Source organism: Vipera ursinii (genome assembly GCF_947247035.1).
Source record: "Vipera ursinii genome assembly, chromosome: 6".
Taxonomy (NCBI): Eukaryota; Metazoa; Chordata; class Lepidosauria; order Squamata; family Viperidae; genus Vipera; species Vipera ursinii.
The window spans coordinates 72,973,441-72,994,518 of NC_139515.1; the positions used below are offsets into that span (position 1 = coordinate 72,973,441).

Genomic DNA, 21,078 nt, shown 5'->3' on the forward strand with positions numbered 1-21,078 from the left:
GCTTTTCAAGTGACTCTGAGGCATATACCAAACTCTTTCTCACCTAAGGAGGCATTCAGAACAATTGAAAGAACTTCATATCATAGAGGTTAAGGTAGTCCTTGCTTAATGACCCCAATTGGAGCCAGAATTTTCATCACGAAGTGAAGTAGCTGTTAGATGAAACTGTTTGTGACTGCATCACCTAGTTATGGTAGTCCTGGTTACAGTCATTAGATGAGGACCTCCTGCTTCTCCTACCTTGCTGTGCTCATCTCTACTTCAATTTTTCCACCCACCTATCTTGCCCCCTATCTCTGCTCTTTTGGCCACCCTATATACTCCACCACTGCAACATCCCCAGCCCAAGCTGACCTTCACTATCTTCTTCCTACTGATAATGAGGAACATCTGGATGAGACAGCTGCTGGTCCTCAGTGAGACCTCTATACTGCCTTTATAGAGGCTTCACCAAAAGCTAGCAGCTGCTTTGGCTGGATGTGCATTAATGGTGATGGGAGAAAGAAGACACTCCTATGACTCACAGTGGAAGGCAGTGGCGGTAGAGCGCAGGCGAGCCAAAGGAGAGAGATGGGAGGGAGATAAGCAAGGGGGAATTGAAATGCAGCCGGCAGTCCTAAATGTGGACAGGTTGTCTAGCACCCAGATTCTGATTGCTTGACCATAGGGGAGTTGCAATAGCTTTAACTTTGAGCTGTGGTGGCAGAGTGGTTAGAATGCAGTATTGTAGGCTAACTGCCCACAGTCTGGAGTTCAATCCTGACCGGCTCAAGGTCAACTTAGTCTTCCATCCTTCCAAGGTTGGTAAAATGAGGACCCAGGTTGTTGGGAGGCAATATGCTGACATTGGTGAACTGCTCAGAGTGTGCTGTAAAGCACAATGGAGCAATATATAAGTCCAAGCGCTATTGCTATTTGTGCTATTGCCATTGCCTCCATAAGTAGCATTGGTTCAGCACCATCATACCTTTGAGTATTCACTGAACGGATGATCATTAAGCCAGGACCATCTGTCATCTATCTTGTATAAAATAAACTGTTTCTTAAACTGACATTTTCTTACTTTATTTACAGAAACATGAGTTCTGCTGGCCCTGAAGGGAGAAAGAAAATGAGGGAATGTGATGGATTGATTGACTCTCTGGTGTATTATATACAAGGAACAACTGCAGATCGTAAACCAGATGACAAGGTAACTTTTCCAAACCATTGGAATATCTAAGATTAAGATAGAGGGCATTTATTTCTGGCACTGTCTCCAAAGTGTGTTAATATTCATCCTCTCTTACAAACCTTCTAATGACTTTTATGATGTGAGTTTTGCGGCCATTGTGATGTTCTAAAAATCCTTGAAAATCCAGTTGTTTTCTCAGACTTTGAGAAAGATTGCTGCTATGCACAACCTACTAAGACAAGGGATAGGCAACCTTGGCTCTTTTATGACTCAAGGACTATGCTGGCTCCGGAATTCTGGTAGTTGAAGTCCTTGAGTCACAAAATAGCCAAGGTTGCCTACCCCTGTACTAAGAGCTATAAAATAAGGCCAAGGGTTATCTGCATGCTTGAATCTACAGTACATTCCAGATCTTTTCCATTATTTACATAGTAATATATTTGTTCATTTTTCCAGGCTACAGAGAATTGTGTGTGCATTCTTCACAATCTTTCTTACCAGTTAGAGGCTGAGCTCCCTAATAATTACTCTCAAAAACTCTACGTGTCAAAAAGAGATGATTCATCCAGGAACAACATTGGATGCTTTGGAACAAGAAGCAGGAAAGCAAAGCAGGTATTCAAGATGTAAGGAAGGAACAAGAGTTTGTGATAGACTGCCCAGCATCTCAGAGAAACTTTTGTCCGCAACTTGTTAACCATTATCAGATATCCCTAGAAGGATCTTACTGGGAGTCCTGGAAATTTTAGTCCCGATAGATATGATACTTTGATGGTTGGCTTATAGAGTATATATGTAATATGCAAATATGCTGGGTGAAAAAGATCACTTAAACATTAAATAGTATTCATAAAATAAAGATAAGCAGTCCTTGACAGTAAGGGAAAAATCTGAAAAATACAGATGGAGATTATTTTGATGGATGGATAATTGTCATTTTCTCTTAGCAGCTACATAGATAGACCTTCTCCAGGATGAAATATTTTCTTAGGACTAAACCAGAATGCTATAGAAAACTTGCTAACCTTATAGAACTATTCATCAGGCCTGATAGTATAAAATTAAGGTATGAAATTGTGACCAAGTTTATAAGATTTCAAGACAGATTTGTTAATCTAGTTGTTCTGGTGTCTCCCCACCCCTAATGTTCTGTGCATCTAACAATTATTTAATATTATAAAGATGGAGCCAGAGTAACTAACAGGGAGGTATTAAATCATATAAAACTAGACACCTCACTGAAGGCTAAAATAATAAGATTATTTTGATTTATTTTGGCCATGTTATGCTTGCAAATTCATTGGAGAAAGCAATGATGCTAGGAATGGTTAGTGGACAAAGAAGAAGAGGCAAATAAAGAACATGCTGGCTTGATAACATCAAATCCAATGCAAAGTTGAACATGCAACAATTGAAAGAAGCTGGGCTTGACATGGAGAGCATGTGCCTATAAAGTCACCAGGAGCTGGACACAACTAAATGATTAAAAACAACAACCTAATGGATCACTAACTTATAGAAAAATATAGCCATTAGATGTGAATTTCTTTCGTCTTTAAAATATACTGTGTTTTGGATGAAAGTAAAGCTTTTCATCCCCAATTATCATGAGTAATCAGCAGATGCAGCAATAATCTATTTTCTCTGGTTGTTCTTAATGATTAGTCTTTACATGGTTCCTCAACTACGCGTTACAGAGGGTTTATGCACTATTAAACCCACACAATGATTTGCAGGTAGGCATTAATCAAAATTTAGGACTGTTGGTCTCTATATTTTACTAGCTATCATTAAGAACCCAGGCTAGCTGTACTCCAAGAAGACTTTGATTCTTTCTCACTTCATTTCTGAAATGTTAATCTGTTTGCCTTTTTAGAAGCAACAAGATTTGCCTCTTCCAGAAGAAAAGAGTAATCCCAGAGGCATTGAAAAGCTCTGGCATTCCACACTGATCAGGATATATTTGTCCCTAATAGCAGAAAGCACTAGAAACTTCACTCAAGAAGCATCTCTGGGGGCTCTGCAGAACCTCACTGCCGGCAGTGGACCAGTAAGTATCTGAGAAGGAAATGGATGTAGCTGATATTATTGCTGTTGTTTTACTATTGTTTCTCTTGGATAAACTCAGAACAGCACAGAAAGAGAGAGAAAAAACATATAATGGAGCCACAGGAAATAGAACAGAAATAGAACAGAATGATTAAACCAGTACAACAATCTAGTCAACAATAAAGGCCTGGATAAGACTAGTCAGTGAACATTTACAAATTTCCCTGCTGGTACCTAGTCTCATTTTATTTTAATATTTGGGAGGTGTCAAATATCTAGAGGAGACTACAAAGGAAGGGCTGGTCTCAAGTTGCTGTTTGTCTTTTAATTCTTAAGAATATCTAGGGAGCATTGATGCCTACCTTTGTAACAAAGGTGAATGATTTATTTCATTTTGAGTTGCTCCTAGACAAGGAGGATGGGAAAAGAAAAGATAGAAACCATTTTATCCGGAAAACATGGAATTGTAGATGGCCCAAGAGAGCTGAGAATGATTAGCACAGTGAGACGAGGAAGTCAAATGACCAACAGGCTAACCTTGCAAAAGGAAGATAAAGTGAAGAAGCGAAGCGTTTGCAACTAAGTGAAGTTAACAGGATATCCTAGGAAGGTCCACCAGCACCAAATCTGCTATACCAAGTTGGGTCTCACTTATTCTTCTTTCACCATATTTCTGTAATTTGAGTATGGCCTTCGGTATCTTTCGGTAGTAACAGAAGCTTGTGATGCTTCAACTTGTGTCTGTAGTCAAGACATTTCTATCAATACCAACAACACTATTTTTTTTGAAAAAGAATAAATTGACAAAGCATCATCCACCTGGAAAAGCACTTTGTATAATTGGGGTGTTGCTTGCTGGGTGCTTTTCTTTTTTCTTTTTTTTTTTTTGCACATCATTTCCCTTTAAAAACAAAACACTTTTAAGTAAATTCCTGTGCAGTTCCAAGTCTGGGTTAAAGGCTTCAAGGACATTTCTAGATCTGTTCTCCTAGCATCCTTTCCTTCCCAAGGAAACCTCGAGTTCCAGACACAGAATTCTTCTTCGGAGGTGGGGATGTTTTCTTCATACTTGAAATGCCTTTATTCAGGGACTGACGATAATAATAATCCTCTTTCTGGAAGAAAATTATGCACTGTATACAATGCTATGATATGGAGTGGTGAATTCCCTAAGTCTGAAAGCTGTATGTGTTTCCTGACAGATGCCATTTGGGGTGGCTCATATCATTATCAAGAAGGCCAGTGGCCTCCCAAATATTCGAAGCATGCTACACGTGAGCAACTTAAGCGTTAGGAAAACAGCAGTCTCCTTACTCAGGAACTTGTCTCGTAACACCTTGCTGCAAAATGAAATAGGTAAATACATACCCCTAATGAACACTATTTGCATGGGTTTTAATTGCATGATAGGATGTTAATGATGTTGAACTAGACTTGTAGCAGAACAGTACCATTGTTTCTTCAATAAGCTATCAAGGCTGACTGTGAATTGCATCCAATTTAATTTTTTTGAGGTGATGCATTTGAGGTGTAATGGCTGCAATTGCTAGCCACAAGACACTTTTCAGTTGTTTGGGAATCAGAGTTGGAAAGGTATGGAGGTGGTGGTAGTTTTTGGCAAATTGTGAATCTCCAAATGTGTTGAGGGTCTAAATCGCAGAAAATATGCAACCCCTGACTGCTCTTTAGAAAGCCAGATCCTGAAGTTGAAACTCAAATACTTTGGCCACCTAATGAGAAGGAAGGACTCACTGGAGAAGAGCCTAATGCTGGGAAAGATTGAGGGCAATAGAAGAAGGGGACGAGAGAGAATGAGGTGGCTGGATGGAGACACTGAAGCAATAGGCGTGAGCTTAAATGGACTCCAGAAGGTGGTAGAGGACAGGAAGGCCTGGAGGAACATTGTCCATGGGGTCATGATGGGTAGGACACGACTTCGCAAATAACAACAACACAAAATTTGGAGAGCTTCAGATTATGGAAGATTGGCCAATGCTATTATCCAATGACATGCCTTCTCTATCACTGCTTAGTGTTCATACCAATTTAACTGTTATGACCCAGGTGGTCAAGGTAACTTAGTGTTCATACCAATTTAACTGTTATGAGCCGGGCCTCTAGAGAATCCTTTATTACTATAAGTAGATGTTCCACCCCACACTACCCTGCAGGCAGCCATCCTCAGTCCCCCAAACAACAGCCCATATATTACAAAGAAAGTCCATAGGATAGGAGCACACTCGGGCAAGGTCCAAGGTCCCAAGTCCAGTCCACCCAGCTAAGCAAGTCCACGAGGCAAGCTGTAGTCCACAAGGCAAGGTCAAGGCACAAGACAAATGGCAGTCCTTGGGGCAAAGACACAAGGTACAAGGCAAAAGGCACTTCTTGAGGCAAAGCAAAGCAAAGGGCAAAAAGCAGTCCTCAAGGCAAGAAGGACAAGGTACAAGACAAAAAGCAGAAGGCAGTCCTCAAGGCTAGGCAAAGCAAAAGGTGAAAACAGTCCTCAAGGCAAGGCAAAAGGCACGAGGCAAAGCCAGGTGAGTGTAAGCCAAAACAAGCAATTATTCCTGGCAAAGACTAAAACCCCACTGTTTCTCCTTAAGTCAATCCACTCCAGGTTCCTTGTGAGGAGGGGTAGGGCAAGGTAGCCTTGCACCCTTCTCGGAGCTTACCTACACTCGGCTCTCCATGCTCGAGAGGGGCAGGCATCTGTTCCACATCAGAGGGGATTTGCTGCTGAACAGCACCACCGCCTGTCAGCAACTGATCCTCCCCTGTCTCTCTGAGGGCAGGCAGCTCTCCATCTAGTCAACAATCTCCCCCAATGCTTGAGGGGCCTGGGACAGCATAGTCCTCAGCCCCTGGTCTCTCCAAACATCCCCAGGGAGATGTGCAGATAGTCCCGGTTTCAACTTCTCCTCCTCCAAACTGGGCTCCGATGGGGTCAGGACATTAACTTTATTACAGATGGCAATGTGCGGCTTACCATGTACAAAATGTATCTGTATATTCTGCATAAAGTTCAGGAACATAGATCGCATTAATCAGATGGGTGCATATAGTTATTTAGAAGTATGTGCCTTGAGCAGTGGTTTATCTGTACATCATGGTTTTAAAAGGCATACATTGCCTAGATGCTTTGATTTCTGAGTACAGTATTAAGCTTCTCTATGTTAAGCCTACAAACATGTTAGAACATTGTGCTGGTCTACATAATAAATGAGCATGATCTTAATCTCTCCCTTACACAAAGGGTTTGAACATCAGGAGAAAGACACAGATCCAAGCAACTCTCTTCTGTAGCCACAGAATAATAAATTCTCATATATATAAACTCAACATTATGCTATGAGAGGAAAACTAAACTCAAGTCAGTTGCATTTCCCCTCTTAGTGCAGAGAAACGTCCAAGGGTGGTATGAAGTATGGGAGAAGCTAAAGCAAGAAATTCTTAACTTGATACTGCAGAGGTGAAGGGGGCATCCATTTGCAACTTCGTTGAAGTAGCAACCAAGGTTCCAGTAGATTTGGTTGATATAAATGATGGGAATTTAACAGAGGCCATAGACATTTTATTTCTATGAAATCATCAAGAGAAGTAAATTTACAGTGAAATTTTATTGTGGAAGTATCTTTAAATTCATTAATTACATTTGGTGGACTCCAGGAGTTATGTCTTCCAATCCAAGTAGTTGAGAAAGATGAGTTCTGGATCTACTGCAATGGAAATAGCAGTGGCATAAATCCCAACATTTTCATGAAGTAAATGGGAAAATGGGAAATTTTCATTAGAACTAAATAGTGTACCATTTAGTTAGATACAGCATATTTCAAAGAACATGTGATAGGTATGTTTAAACTTTAGAACAAGGGCACATCTTGGTTATTTTTCAGCCAGAGAACTATTACCAGAATTGATTGCTGTACTGCCAAATTATGCCCCAACATCCGATGTGGACAATGAGACCACGGCTTCTGTTTGCTATGCTTTGTACAACCTGACTCAAAACAGTTCCTCAAATGCTCGGCTTCTCTTGAATAATGATGGCATTTCAAAGGTTATGGATATCAGCACAAGTGACAGGTAAGCATCCATTCCTAAAATGAGTATCTGTAATACTAAATTTGCAGCAAAAAGTTGCATGAAGGAGAGAATTTTTCTGTTCTTGATTTTTAAAACATGTTTAAAGGGAGTCTGAAAATATATTTTTTCATGGCCTCTGATCTCTTCTGCCTGTCCTTTTCCTTGGTCCTTTTATTATTTCCCTACTAGGTTTCTTTTAAATTGAGATTCTGTGAAAAATGTTGTTCTTTTCAAATTCATGCTGATACAGTGCTGCATTGCTTTAAAAGTTGTTTTTATTACTGTTGTTCTCAGCAAAAGTGGTAGAGCTGCCTCGATTCTCTTGTATTCCATGTGGTCTCATGCTGATCTCCATGGTGCTTACAAAAAGGTAAGCTAGCAGACAAGATGGGAATTTTTTGAAAGCAGTTTACAAACCTTGGGTTATTTTTCCGGGTCCCTGTTAAAAATCCACATTCTGACCAACTCAACCAAACTTTTTTTCAGTCTAAAAACGACCATGCAACGTTTCCTTTTGTTTTTCCTCCTTGGTGTCAGTTTTCTTGGTTTTTAAATGAATGTCATACTTTAATTTATTTTTTCTTATTAGAAATATTTTAAGACTGAGCAGACTAACAGAAATGTTAAATTTACTCAGGCTCAAAATTTAAGAGAAAATTTTTATAAAATGTTTTATAGATGGCATCTGGATCCCAAGAAGTTGTCCTACATGTATCCTAATTTACAGTCTAAATGTTGGAGATGTGGTAGTTTAGAAGCTACCTATTTTCACATGTGATGGACTTGTAGAAATATAAAAGCTTTTTGGATCAAAATTTGGTGGAACATTCAAAAGATTTTTAAGAGAAAGATAAAGTTTTCTCCACAATTGTTTTTATTGGGTATTGTTGTAGATTGTGATGTTAAAGAAACTAACTTGATGTTGAACATGATAACAGCAGCACGGTTACTGGTGGGACAATATTGGAAGAAGGATAGTTTGCCCACTATAGAAGAATGGGTGTTTAAAGTTTCGAATCTTGCAGAAATGTCTAAGATTTCTGCTTATTTGAAAGATCATTCACAGGAAAGATATATTTCAGTTTGGAGGAGATGGATAAATTATATTCAGAACAAATATGGGACTAAAAAGTTCCATTTAGCTTATGAGTAGATTTTAGTGGGATATTGTTATTGGTACGTTGTTTGTAGTTATGTTAAAGGGGAGTTAAAGCACATTATGAATTTGGTTAATTGTGTATTATGCATAATTTTTATTTAGAATATGATTATTGTAACTATAATCCTGTATTTAGCTCTGGGAAGTGGGGGGGGAAGTGGGTGGGTTTGGGGTGGGAGGGATTTGGGGATATATTGTAAAATTTTGTTTTTGTAAAACTCTTTAATAAAAAAAAAGACTGAGCCCTAATTAACTCTATTAGAGATTTGGAGTTGTTAATTAAGATGGAAATGGATTTCATGTACTTTTGTTAGGTTTGTTTGCCATAGTACTACACCCTATCATAGAATGCGCTTTTGTGAATAGAATATGTAAAAACATTTTTTTGGCTAGACTAACACTTTCTGCTTCTGCATTCTTTCAGACAAGTAACACCTGTTTCTCCCCTTAACCCTTTTTATTTTTTTCAAACAATGGGAAAGTCTCCTAGAGACAATACAACTAACACCTCCCCCAAAGACTTACAAGTGGTTGAAAGATTTCAGGCTGACCGATGAACAAGAAAATATTCCTTTCCATGTTAGGCTTCTCAAATACCCCACCTTCAAATTTGAGGGCCACAAGTTGAATTCCCAAGGCTGCACTCAGATGTAAACGTCTTAGGGTCAGTCCCAAAAACAGGAATGATCAAAGTGTCATCCGTAATGTGACCAAAAAGAAAAAAAGAAAACCATTAAATACATGACAGAGAAGCAATCCTATCAAATATGCTTCATTTCAATTAAGTGTGAAACCGAAAAGGAGATTTTTGATTTGTCCTGGACAAATTTTAGAACAGAGCCTCCACCGTACCAGTCAAAAAAATAATTGTGGCGTTTGGCCCAACGGAAGTTGTAGGTTCCTGCTTTAAATTGCAACATTCAGTTTGTTTCTGTAAAGGGCAACAAGCCCATTTAAATTAATGGAAGTTTTCCATATATGTAAATACAATATATACCATCAGTCACTGTCAAATTAAATAAAATTTTAATTTCATGATTAACTTCTATGTTTACTTTTTTATGTAATACTACAGAAGGTTGTTTTCATAGGGATCATAATGCATTGCTCACTACCCCATCACAATCCTGACAAATACATATTTTTATATATTTGTTTATGATCATGATAATAATGTAGGCTAGTTGTCTCATATATGGTATTCCCAGAAGTGTTGTGAGTGCAGGTCTCCAAATTCCTAGGCAGCATGACCAACAAACAGAGGCCAATAGATATAGTTGGTCTACATCTTCCTGTGTCCCAAACTAATTTAAGTATCATTCAGATCCACGCTAATTTAAATCAGTTAAACCAATCTCAAACCAATCTTAGAAAAAATGAATTGATATCCTTTCTAGACTCCCAAAGTAGCTTCAGTGGAATATGCATCTCATTCCTAATATATGTTTGATAATTTACCTTTGTGTATCCACTGAGAATTTACCTCCATTTTTCTGGAATTGTAGTTAACTATGTTCCATTTCCTTTTTTTTTTGTTTTTACTTTAAAGGCTGGATATAAGAAAACGGATTTCATCAACAATCGAACATTAAGAGCCTATAATTCACTGAAAGACTGAAAACCTGGAAAGGTCTTAAAGATCTGTATGGAAAAACAATACAGACGTATTAACATTGTTCATTCAGTACCAAGAACCGGGAAAGAGTGAAAGAGTGTTTTGTTATTTACAACGGGTGTCTGGAATAAAGTGCTGATCCCCATATTATCTGCCACTATAGCCTTGCTTATTGTTCCTCTTAAAATCAAGACTCATCTATAAACGTAATGAAATCCAAGCTGAAGCCTAGCAAATAATTTTAATATCAAGCCTGAAACTGGCAACCACTGCACATATTATACTAGGTCAGTTTGAGGGCAATTGTCCATATCAATGTCTTCATATTATATCATGGGAAAGTAATAACCAAAGGAGATGAGATATGGGAATTCTTGCTGAAGTTTTGTGTTAGGTTTTTTTTTGCTAAACTTATTATAGTGAGTGAGTGCTTCATGCAAAACTGCCTCTTATCTGCAGACATTTTCTGAATATACAGACTTTTGTATAAACTGCTTTTGAGTAATATTTTCCTAGGTTGTAATTTTTCAGTATAATCCTCTTCGTGCATGTATGGTTGCTGTTTTTTTTAACTGAAGTATTGTTGAAGTTATTTTTAAAATTCCTTATACCCGCACCCTGAGTTTACCAGTGCTTGAGACTTTTCAAAATTTTGTTATGTAAAATTTGCTCAAACAATGCCAAGTTACTACTTGCAGTGTGGTCTGTTTTATGATCGCTTTGACCAGAATAATGCAATGTTTCTCATGCTTTTAACTTTAACATCCATCAGGAATGGGTATCTGCTGTGTGTTTGTGTGTGTGTGTGTGTGTGTGTGTGTGTGAGAGAGAGAGAGAGAGAGAGAGAGAGAGAGAGAGAGCGCATTTGTTCTGCTGTCATCATGCAAAAGATGCAGTTAATGCATATTGCATAATTAGCATCATTTGCACAATTATGTCACTTAGGTGAGAAGGGTGGTGTAGAAATTTAATAAATAAAATATGAAAATAAATAAACTACTGTCATGGTACACGTAACTCCTACCTGACAACTATTGACTCTGGAAATAGCATTGCATGTACTCAATTTAGGACTGGTCCTCCCTTAGGTATCCTAAATACTTGTGAGCTGGACTGTGTTGGCCAGTTCCTCTTTCGCCAAAGCAGCAGGCAAAGCTCTGCTCCATTTACAAGTTCAGACCCATGAAGAGATAATGTGGGCATGAGAAGATCAGGTAGGTCTGTGCTGCCTGTAAAAGGAAAGCTGAGACTCCAGCGATAATCCTGACAGAGGGCTGAATAGCAGCACTTGTTAAGAATGGCTCAATTATTTTTATTACTCAGACATTCATAAAATGCCCTTGTTTATTGTTTAAATTGTATTTAGACCCTGTGCATGCTGCTCACTCTCTGAACAATTTAGGGCAACTTGCTTCATGTGGCTGGTAAGAAAAGGGATCTGTCCCTCTTTCCACTGAAATGAATCTACAATCGTTTTAAGGAATACGTGCATGGGAGATATTTATTTAGCCTTCCCACACCCATCTCAACAATGCATTCTTTCTAGGAGAAGCTAAGAGACTCACCAAAGGGTGTGACCTTCTTGGTGTTACTGTGAAATTCTATTTATTGTTGCAATGCTCAACACACTCTGCTTGTGAAAGGCAGAGAGGATGTGTCAAATCCATTCAAACTTTCCAGCTGCCAATTCTTTCAGGTTTTTTTTTTTACTTTAGCGTCTGCAGAGACGTTAATTTAGCATCAGATCTAGATGGACCTAGTAACCAAAAACAACACACAGATACTTGAGAGGGAAGCTTTTCTGAAAAATAAACTTGGGTTGTTTAGGTTAAATTTCTGCCTGGTGTTCCAAAACAACCTTGTATTATTCCTGCATTGTAGATTTAGGTGTGTAGTTAAAAAATACAGAACGATTCCACATGCAATCATAAAAATAAAGTTATGTAATCTTATTCCACATACAAGAAATCATTTTTGCCCGCAAAAGGGAGCTTGCTGCCAGGTTAGCCTATTCTTTGAAAAATAATTAATTTTAATATGGATATTGTACTTTTGGAAGCTTTTGCTCATATGGTTCCAGATAATGCTGCTGCCAGCTCCCATCCCTCTATTTGGACTGATTGAGAATGATAGGATTTGTAGCCCAGCAATATTCAAGATCCCAGCTAAGTGCAGACTGATGGTGGAATACATTTTTGATGTCTGCCCAATTTTCTAAAGATGACCTGGAAGAAGATGAGCAGTTTTCCTGACCATATTCCAGAAGAGGTTTGCTATTGATTGAGATGATAGGACAGGATGGAGGGGGGGAAGCTATTGGTTTTAGCTTTCAGACTTGGTTTATTATAGTTTTCCATCCAATATGGAACCGGCTGTGTTGTTTTGTTTGTTTCTGGAATCTCTAGGTCTGTAATGTATTTAAACCCAAATTGTAGCTGTTATTGTGAAGCTTGGCTCAAATTAAAATCCTGCTTTGCCCCACAGTTTTCAGATACTACTAGAAACTCTGTTCCTCTTTAAGCTTAACTGTGTTCATAATTATTCCTTTGCTGTTGGATTTATGACCCTGTAATCACTAAGTAAATAACTCTAGTTGAGAAGGGCAGGGCATGCTCAGGCCTTGCTAGAAATGCAGATTAAGTTAGAAGCTAGTACTTTTCTTTGCAGGGCACTTGCTTCTCATTCATTCTCTACTACTAATAAAAGGATCATATAAAGGGATTGTATTAGAATGCTTAATGATTCTTGGATACCTATTAGAGACTTGGTTGCTTGGTTAACATTCTGAGGAAGAATTCCCTTGTCAGGTTCTCTAGCAAAATCTCCCAAGGGATGTGAGCTTGAAGACATATGGCTTCAATCTGCACCTTCATGTCAGAACATATTAAATGTGAATTGTGGTTTTACAAACTGAAAGATCAACAAGTGCTTCTCCTTATTCATAGGTAAAGGTAAAGGTTCCCCCGCACATGTGTGCTAGTTGTTTCCAACTCTAGGGGCCGGTGCTCATCTCCGTTTCAAAGCGGAAGAGCCAGCGCTTGTCTGAGGACGGCTCCATGTTCATGTGGCCGGCATGAGTAGACACCAAAGGCGCACGGAACGCTGTTACCTTCCCACCGTAGTGGTCCCTATTTTTCTACTTGCATTATTACGTGCTTTCGAACTGCTAGGTTGGCAGAAGCTGGGACGAGTAACAGGCGCTCACTCTGTTACGCGGCACTCGGGATTCGACCCGCCAAACTGCCGACCTTCTGATCGACAAGCTCAGCGTCCTAACCCACTGAGCCACCACATCCCTTCTTTCCTTATTCATATAGACCCCTAATTAGAAACAGAGAGCTTTCTAACGAACTATTTAATCTGACCTAGAAATGTATAGGATCTGTTTCCAAATGTGTCTTTAACCTAAAGAACAAATGACTTGATTTTTTTAAAGAAAGAGAAGTTATTACAGAGTAATTAAACGGACCATGCTATAAAACCAACTGATCATACTTACAAGATGGAGAAATGTTTTCAATCTTGTACAGGTAGTCCTCGACTTACGACCATAATGGAGCCCAAAATTTCTATTGCTAAATGAAGCATTTGTTAGGTGAGTTTTCCCCATTTTATGACTTTTCTTGCCACATTTATTTATTCATTTATTCATTACTATACCGCCCTTCTCTCATAGGACCCAGTGAATCCCTGCAGTTGTTCAATTAGTAACATGGTTGTTAAGTGAATCTGGCTTCCCCATTGACTTTGCTTGTCAGAAGGTCGCAAAAGGGAATCACGTGACCCTGGGACACTGCAACCGTCATAAGTATGAACCTGTTGTCAAGCATCTGAATGTAAAACAAATGACCATGGGGGATGCTGCATTGGTTGCAAGACACTTTTTTCAGTTCCGTTGTAACTTTGAACATTCACTAAATCGGGTAGGCAACCTTGGCTCTTTCATGACTCATGGACTTCAACTCCCAGAATTCCTGAGCCAGCCAGCTCAGGAATTCTGGGAGTTGAAGTCCACGAGTCATAAAAGAGCCAAGGTTGCCTACCTCAGTTCACTAAATGAACTGTTGTAATTTGAAAACCACCTGTAGAAGGTCCAGTATCCTGTGTTAAAAATAAACAAGGGCAAGGAGAAAATGAATGGGTTCACAGGTTGTTTTCCTGAGCAAAAAGTACGTGTGAATTACTAGTCTTTTTAAGTCATGTAGTCCCCACAAACACAGATTTTTCTTGAATTTCCACATGCCAGAAACTGAACGTGCCACTTTTCAACAGCAGTATCTGCAGCAGCTTCACGATAAAAGGATCAGAAGGGATTGGAAAGTAGAAAGGCAAGGAGAGACCCGGGGGCCAGCTTTTGCAAAACCAGGAAGAGGAGAGTGGTAACCGGAACAATGTACAAGTATGGGGCACAGAGAGGATCTGACCAAAATAGGACAGTCACAGTGGGTTTTGTGAAAAGGGCCAAAGGGAGAACAATCTTGAGGAGCTGTAAATAATCAGTGGCATACATTAGTTCTTTGGTGCAGCCCTCAGGCTCCAGGAGAGTCCATGGATATTCTGCCTTATTAAGCCTTGCATAGAAGAGGAGATGACAAGAATCTGGCCTTTCTTCAAAGACTGGTGAGCCTTGGACTGATTAGAAGATAGTCCATCAGGACTGAAGTCCTTGAGGCCATTACTAGTTCTATCACATTCTGGCTTTAAAAATCTGGATTGTCGCTACTCGGCAGCAGAGAATATTAGAAAACTCTTTGCTGTGATGTCATCGTTTCTGGATTTTTTGCAGTCCTGGCCTGGTAATCCTGATGAGTCTGGTTTTACTCTTAGGGAAAAGTCATGCTCTCAATACCTAGAATATTCTTTTATTTCTGTATACCCTACGGAAACAAACCAACTGGTTTTACCAGTCCTGGAAATGACGACAATGACTTTAATCTGCCCACACTCGTAGATGATTTATTTTCTATGGCTCTACTTTCACTTTTGAATCCAAGCCAGACAAAGCTTTAACCTGATATAATTATATTCACAGGTGCAGGGGAAGATTTTTTTAAAAAACATAATTTAAATGTATTGATATGTGAGCTTCCTTTGTTCTACTGCTGCAGCTAGGAACAATCTCCCAGTTGAGGCATATTCGTACAGCCAACAATTTCAGCCAAGTTCTCCCAGTCATTTCAGCCGCCAATTAGTGTCTCTACCTTAAGTTTTGGCTTAGTATGTTGTATTCAACAAGATTATACCAATTATGAGTTAGCACAGTGCTGAATCCAGGATAAGGCAGCACCCTATGCACATAAACCATGTTCAAATTCTCAACTAGCAGCCAATTAAAACTGGGGAAGTCAAACAGCAGGTCCTAACATCACTCAACATGTTGTTCAACTCAAGCTGAATATTCAAAGTAAACTAAAGGATTATAGCAAAAGCTATTTTATCAACTCACCTGTAATATAATTGTCATGCAACCGATAGCTGTAAAGAACTACAGTTAAAAATGACAGAACTTAAGAAGCTTTGTGGATGAGAAGCTAAATGTTTTCAAGGAAAAAAACCAAGAAAGTCCAGTTGCCTTTTGGAAAAGCACCTTTGGGACAACCATGACCTGGATGATTGAGAATCCCCATAGGTATGACATGTTGTTGTCATCATTCGACTCCAAAGGATTTGAACAGATGCAAACTTTCAATAAGTAACAGAGTTTCTGGAGGAAACACGATCTTTAAATCCATCGTAATGAAGGGAAAATGTTGGAGTCTAGGAAGACTTATTGGGCCACTGCAAACATGGGTTAACTATTATTTGGTCAGTATAACTAAACTTTTACTTCAGCCTGGATACCTTTCCTCACCTTTCCATTCTCTCCAACTTTTTAATGGCTTCTTTATAGCTGATATTATCTTGGGAGAGGAGCAAAATGTATCAACTTGGGTTGCTGAAATGCCATGTATGTATCTGAACACTTAATAATAAAGTTGGAAGGGACCTTGGAGGTCATCTAGTCCAACCCCCTGCTCAGGCAGGAAACCCTATACCATTTCGGACAAATGGCTGTCCAGTCTCTTAAAAATTTCCAGTGTTGGAGCATTCACCATTTCTGGAGGCATGTTGTTCCACTGGTTAATTGTTTTAACTGTCAGGAAGTTTCTCCTTAGTTCTAAGTTGCTTCTCTCCTTGACTAGTTTCTATCTGTTGCTTCTTGTCCTGCCTTCAGGCACTTTGGAGAATAGCTCGACTCCCTCTTCTTCGTGGCAAACCCTGAGATATTGGAACACTGCTATCATGTCACCCCTCATCCTTCTTTTCATTAAACTAGACATACCCAATTCCAGCAACCATTCCTTATGTTTTAGCCTCCAGTCCCCTGATCATCTTTGTTGCTCTTCTCTGTACTCTTTCTCAAGTCTCAACATCCTTTTTACATCATGGTGACCAAAATTGGATGCAGTATTCCAAGTGTGGCCTTACCAAGGCATTGTAAAGTGGTATTAATACTTCATGTGATCTTGATTCTATCCCTCTGTTAATGCAGCCTAGCACTGTGTTGGCTTTTTTGGCAGCTGCAGCACACTGCTGGCTCATATTTAAGTGATTGTCCACTAGGATTCCAAGATCCCTCTCACAGTTACTACTATTGAGCAAGGTACCACCTATACTATACCTGTACATTTGGTTTTTCTTGCCTAAATGTAGAACCTTACTTTTTTCACCATTGAATTTCATTTTGTTAGATAGCGCCCAGTGTTCAAGTCTGTCCAGATCCTTCTGTATCTTAATCTTCTGGAGTGTTGGCTATTCCTGCAGGCTTGGTATTGTCTGCAAATTTGATGAGTTCCCCATCTATCCCCTTGTCCAAATCGTTGATAAAGATGTTGAAGAGCACTGGGCCCAGAACAGAGCCCTGGGGCACCCCACTACAGACTTCCCTCCATGTAGATGCAGTTCCATTGAGGACCACATGCTGAGTATGGCCAGTCAGCCAGCTACGAATCCTTCTGGTGGTGATGCTGTCTAACCCACATTTTTCTATCTTATCAAGTAGTAGGTTGTGATCTACTTTATCAAATGCCTTACTGAAGTCCAAGTAAATTATATCCACAGCATTCCTCTGGTCCACCAATTTTATCACCTGGTCAAAGAATGAAATAAGATTTGTCTGCCATGATCTGCTTTTGACAAACTTCTTCATGGGAGTCCTTGCATGACTTAAAATCAGATCTTCACTGTCATGATCCTATGTCATCTGTGTTGGCTGCTGGTCCAAATACATCTTGATTCAGTGAGGGTGTATTTGATATAGCAGAAACAGTGTCTTAAAAAAAATTACTGAAGTTCTGTAGCATTAATAAGCAGTTTAGTTCCGCATTTCCAGAAACTGGAAATTTCACACACCATCAGGACTCCAGATGTGCAAGCAATTCTTTCAAGAGAAAAGGAAGGCTTAATGACTCAGTTTCTGAAGACCTGGGAAATAGAAATTGGGATAGTATGAAAATGCCAATTGGACTTGTATTCTTCAGCAGTCACAAGTTTCAACACTGTGATTATCATAGTTCATGTAAATGAGATCAGTCCTCAAGGTTTTCCAACCTCAATATCTACAGGAGTCAGACATGTAAAATAGCAGGCAGCTTATTGGCAAATATTGCTCCCTGTTCATGCAACTGCCAGTTTTCATAGCTGCATTTAATGCTAGAAGTTATATAGGGGAAAAACTGGGTTGCAGATATAATTTTAACATTTCCACCCATAATAAGCTTACATTAGAGAATAGCCACAACTTATAACTAGTAAGTAAATTTGTTTCTGGAAGGAGTGAGACTTGATTAATGGTTAATTTGGATCACCTCACATAGCCCATTGTCCACACAGTTTACAACTTCTCAGTTACTTCTGTTCACCAATGTAAAGAGGGTGTAAGGCTGAATGTAGCAATCTCCACTTCGGGTTTGGAAGAGAACAAATTTCAGATAGCATCTATATCACACTTGCTTAAATCAGCAGCCAAGGCGGTTATCTGGCAGCTCAGAATTCAGCCCAACACCTGTTCATGCACTACACAGTTCTGTTAAGAATTGTTAATAGAAAGGCTTTGCTACAGGGTGTGGTTCAAAACTGGACTTTTGAACAGCTTAAGGGAACAAGCTTTGTCTTGATTCTATTGTTGGCAGAGCCACTCTGTACAGCATAACAGGAGCCAGCAATCTGTGCAATGAACCAAGATTTGCAACATGTTTTATCCACTTATTTCTCTTTTTGAATACTGGACCACTTCCAAATTTTGCTATATTCTTCATTGTTTAGGCAAACTGTCTGCCCAGACAGACCTATATATCAATGCCAAATTTCCACAAATATATTAGACTGGATGCTTGTAAAACCATGTTTTATAGGTATACTTCAGTGCAAAAATATGAGCTTTTTTTTTTCAAAGAGGTAAGACAAATCAAACTGTCTCCTTCAGCAGTAAGGAAAAGATAAATCTCATATGAATTCAGTTAAATTCAGGTTTAGAATAATAAAAACCTCCCCAAGGTCCTGAGAATATAGCAACATCTGTGCTCATCCTAGCTGGGAATTTATTAGAAAAACACTTGAGTGTCTGTTTATTGGAATGCAGTTTTGTGTTATGAGCTCACTTTTCTGCACTGTCTATTCATGGGCTTTGCGCTCAGAAGTATAACTGCAATGACCAATTCATCCAGATTTGATGATCAAAAAAAGATTCTTCCTGTGTAAACCTATATGTAAGCGATTTCAGTGACATGGCTGGCTAAAATTCATACAATAAGAAATGGAACTGGGTTTTAAACTAAACCCAGCTGTTTTGCATTATGTTTCAACAAAATACTTGCACAGAATTCAGTTTACTTTGTTGGAAAAAATAAAATAGAAAAGACTTAATTGTTCTTCTTGGAGGAAATGAAATAAAAACTAAATACAAAAGTATGCTAGGTTCACACCTTCTGCTAATTTATTATTAATTTTAACCTTAATTCCACAGGGAATTCCATATGGGTGGTTGTGGTTCACCATTATATAGCTATATAATCTTAAGTATCTAGTCTCCAGACAGTTTTCTCCTGGCCAGACCACATGATACGATGGAGGATAATATATAACACTAATTCCTATTTTTTTGAATGTTTAAGCCTAAAAGATTGCATAACTTAACAACAACCTATGCAACCTGAAATCAGCTGAAAAAGCTGAACTGTTCTGCTTTCAGAGCTTTATATTCCTGTTTCATTAGTTATTGAATCATTATTTGTTTCAGTGATTATCCACTTCCTTCCTTTTTGAATCGCAAACTAAATATGTTGAAGTTTGTAACAGAATAGACAGAAGTTTAAATTCTTTTGCATCAGTAGAAGTACATTCAAATAATGAACTAGAACATTGTTTATTCATTGTTGCTAATACTGTATAAATAACTCAGATATTTTAAGTTATGTCCTTAAAGTGGAGTACTAATTGTGTTTATTAGAATATTTTTTTAAAAAAAAAATACTATATTCAATTATTAAATTAGGGTCTTAAATAGTCTTGATCTGTATTCTGTAGAGACTGTATATCTTACATGGGCCATCAAGTTTGCCATGACATCATTACCAAAAATTGATAATTTGCATCATTTCTACAATGATGCCATGTTAGACATGTTGTCATAATGGCTACTACTGGAGGCCTGCAGTCAACAATTAGGTTTAAACTGGAGTTTGGTATAGTGGTTAAGGTGCTGGCTTAGAAATCAGGAAACTATGAGTTCTAGCCCTGCTTTTGGCATGAAAACCAGCGGAGTGACTTTGGGCCAATAACTCTCTCAGCCTAATTTACCTCACAGGTTTGTTATTACGGGGAGGAAGAAGGAGAATTAGCAATAACAATAGCAATAGCACTTAGGCCAGACATGTCAAACTCGCAACATCATATGATGTCACACAAAATATTGGAGCTTTTTCTCCGTTGCCGGCAATGGGGTGGGCGTGGTTTTGGGATGACACATCCAGCCGGTGGGCCAGCAGTTTGACACCCCTGACTTAGACTTATATACCACTTCATAGTTCTTGACAGTGGTTTACAAAGTCAGCATATTGCCCCCAACAATCTAAGTCAACATTTTCCATCCTAGGAAAGATGAAAGGCTGAGTCAACCTTGGGCTGGTCAGGATCAAACTGTTGGCAGTGAGCAGAGTTAGCCACCATGGCTCATAAGGCATTAGGTATCTTCGCTGCCTTAAAAGTAATAATGGTGGGATAAAAATCAAATAAATAAATAAAAACAGCAATATGTGAGATGACCAGAAGTCAAAGAAAACACCATCATATCTCCATGTGATCTCTCTCACACAGAACCATTTTAGAACATTTCCACAGAATTTTATACTGTGCAAAATTCAGCAATGTGCATTCCGGATTTTTTTTTTTGAAACTTGAACTGACAAATTACTTCCTTAGAAGAGCAAATAAAACTTGTGACAGACTGTAAATTAAACGGCAACCTTGATAAAGGTACATTGTATTACTCAAAGGCTTCCAGTACAAGATTCTTTTTCTTCTGAACCCAGTTTATTGAATTTATTGCTTGCCTCCTAAAAAAAGAGTGATTAGAAAAGATTAGAAAGAAAACTTGCAATGGTTATAGCCTTAATTAGCCCACAATGAGGCCTAAGTACATTTTGTAATAATCGCATACATGCAAGTTGTGGTGGCTTCAGTACAAAGAAAACTATATTAGTGTTCTTAACACATTAAAAACATCTTTATACATTCCAAGGAACATGCAGATAGGAGGGCTTAGACACAGAAGCCTAGATAACAAATAATTAGTTTTGCCTGGTAACGTCCACTGTAGCCTTCTCCAAATTATGCCTCCAAATCTACTGCAAATATAACTCAGAACCTCCTGACCCATTATGGCTGATTTATCAGAGGAAAAACTGTAATCTGGGCTCTCTAATCTGATTCTCTCCATCGTATTATTTGTTGGCTGTAGAT

The 21,078-nt window shown here is 38.7% G+C and overlaps 1 protein-coding gene across 1 annotated transcript in view; it reads left to right on the plus strand.

Moving 5' to 3' along the window:
- PKP2 (plakophilin 2) overlaps positions 1-13,025 on the plus strand; it is a 66,423-nt gene extending 53,398 nt beyond the window's left edge. Inside the window, exons 7-13 of the mRNA XM_083365163.1 lie at positions 1,075-1,192; positions 1,631-1,789; positions 3,051-3,224; positions 4,426-4,579; positions 7,117-7,306; positions 7,601-7,676; positions 10,015-13,025. Of these exons, the coding sequence (XP_083221289.1) occupies positions 1,075-1,192; positions 1,631-1,789; positions 3,051-3,224; positions 4,426-4,579; positions 7,117-7,306; positions 7,601-7,676; positions 10,015-10,083 (940 nt within the window). The 3' untranslated portion in view covers positions 10,084-13,025. The remainder of the gene's footprint in view (positions 1-1,074; positions 1,193-1,630; positions 1,790-3,050; positions 3,225-4,425; positions 4,580-7,116; positions 7,307-7,600; positions 7,677-10,014) is intronic.
- The last annotated feature ends 8,053 nt before the right edge of the window (positions 13,026-21,078 follow it).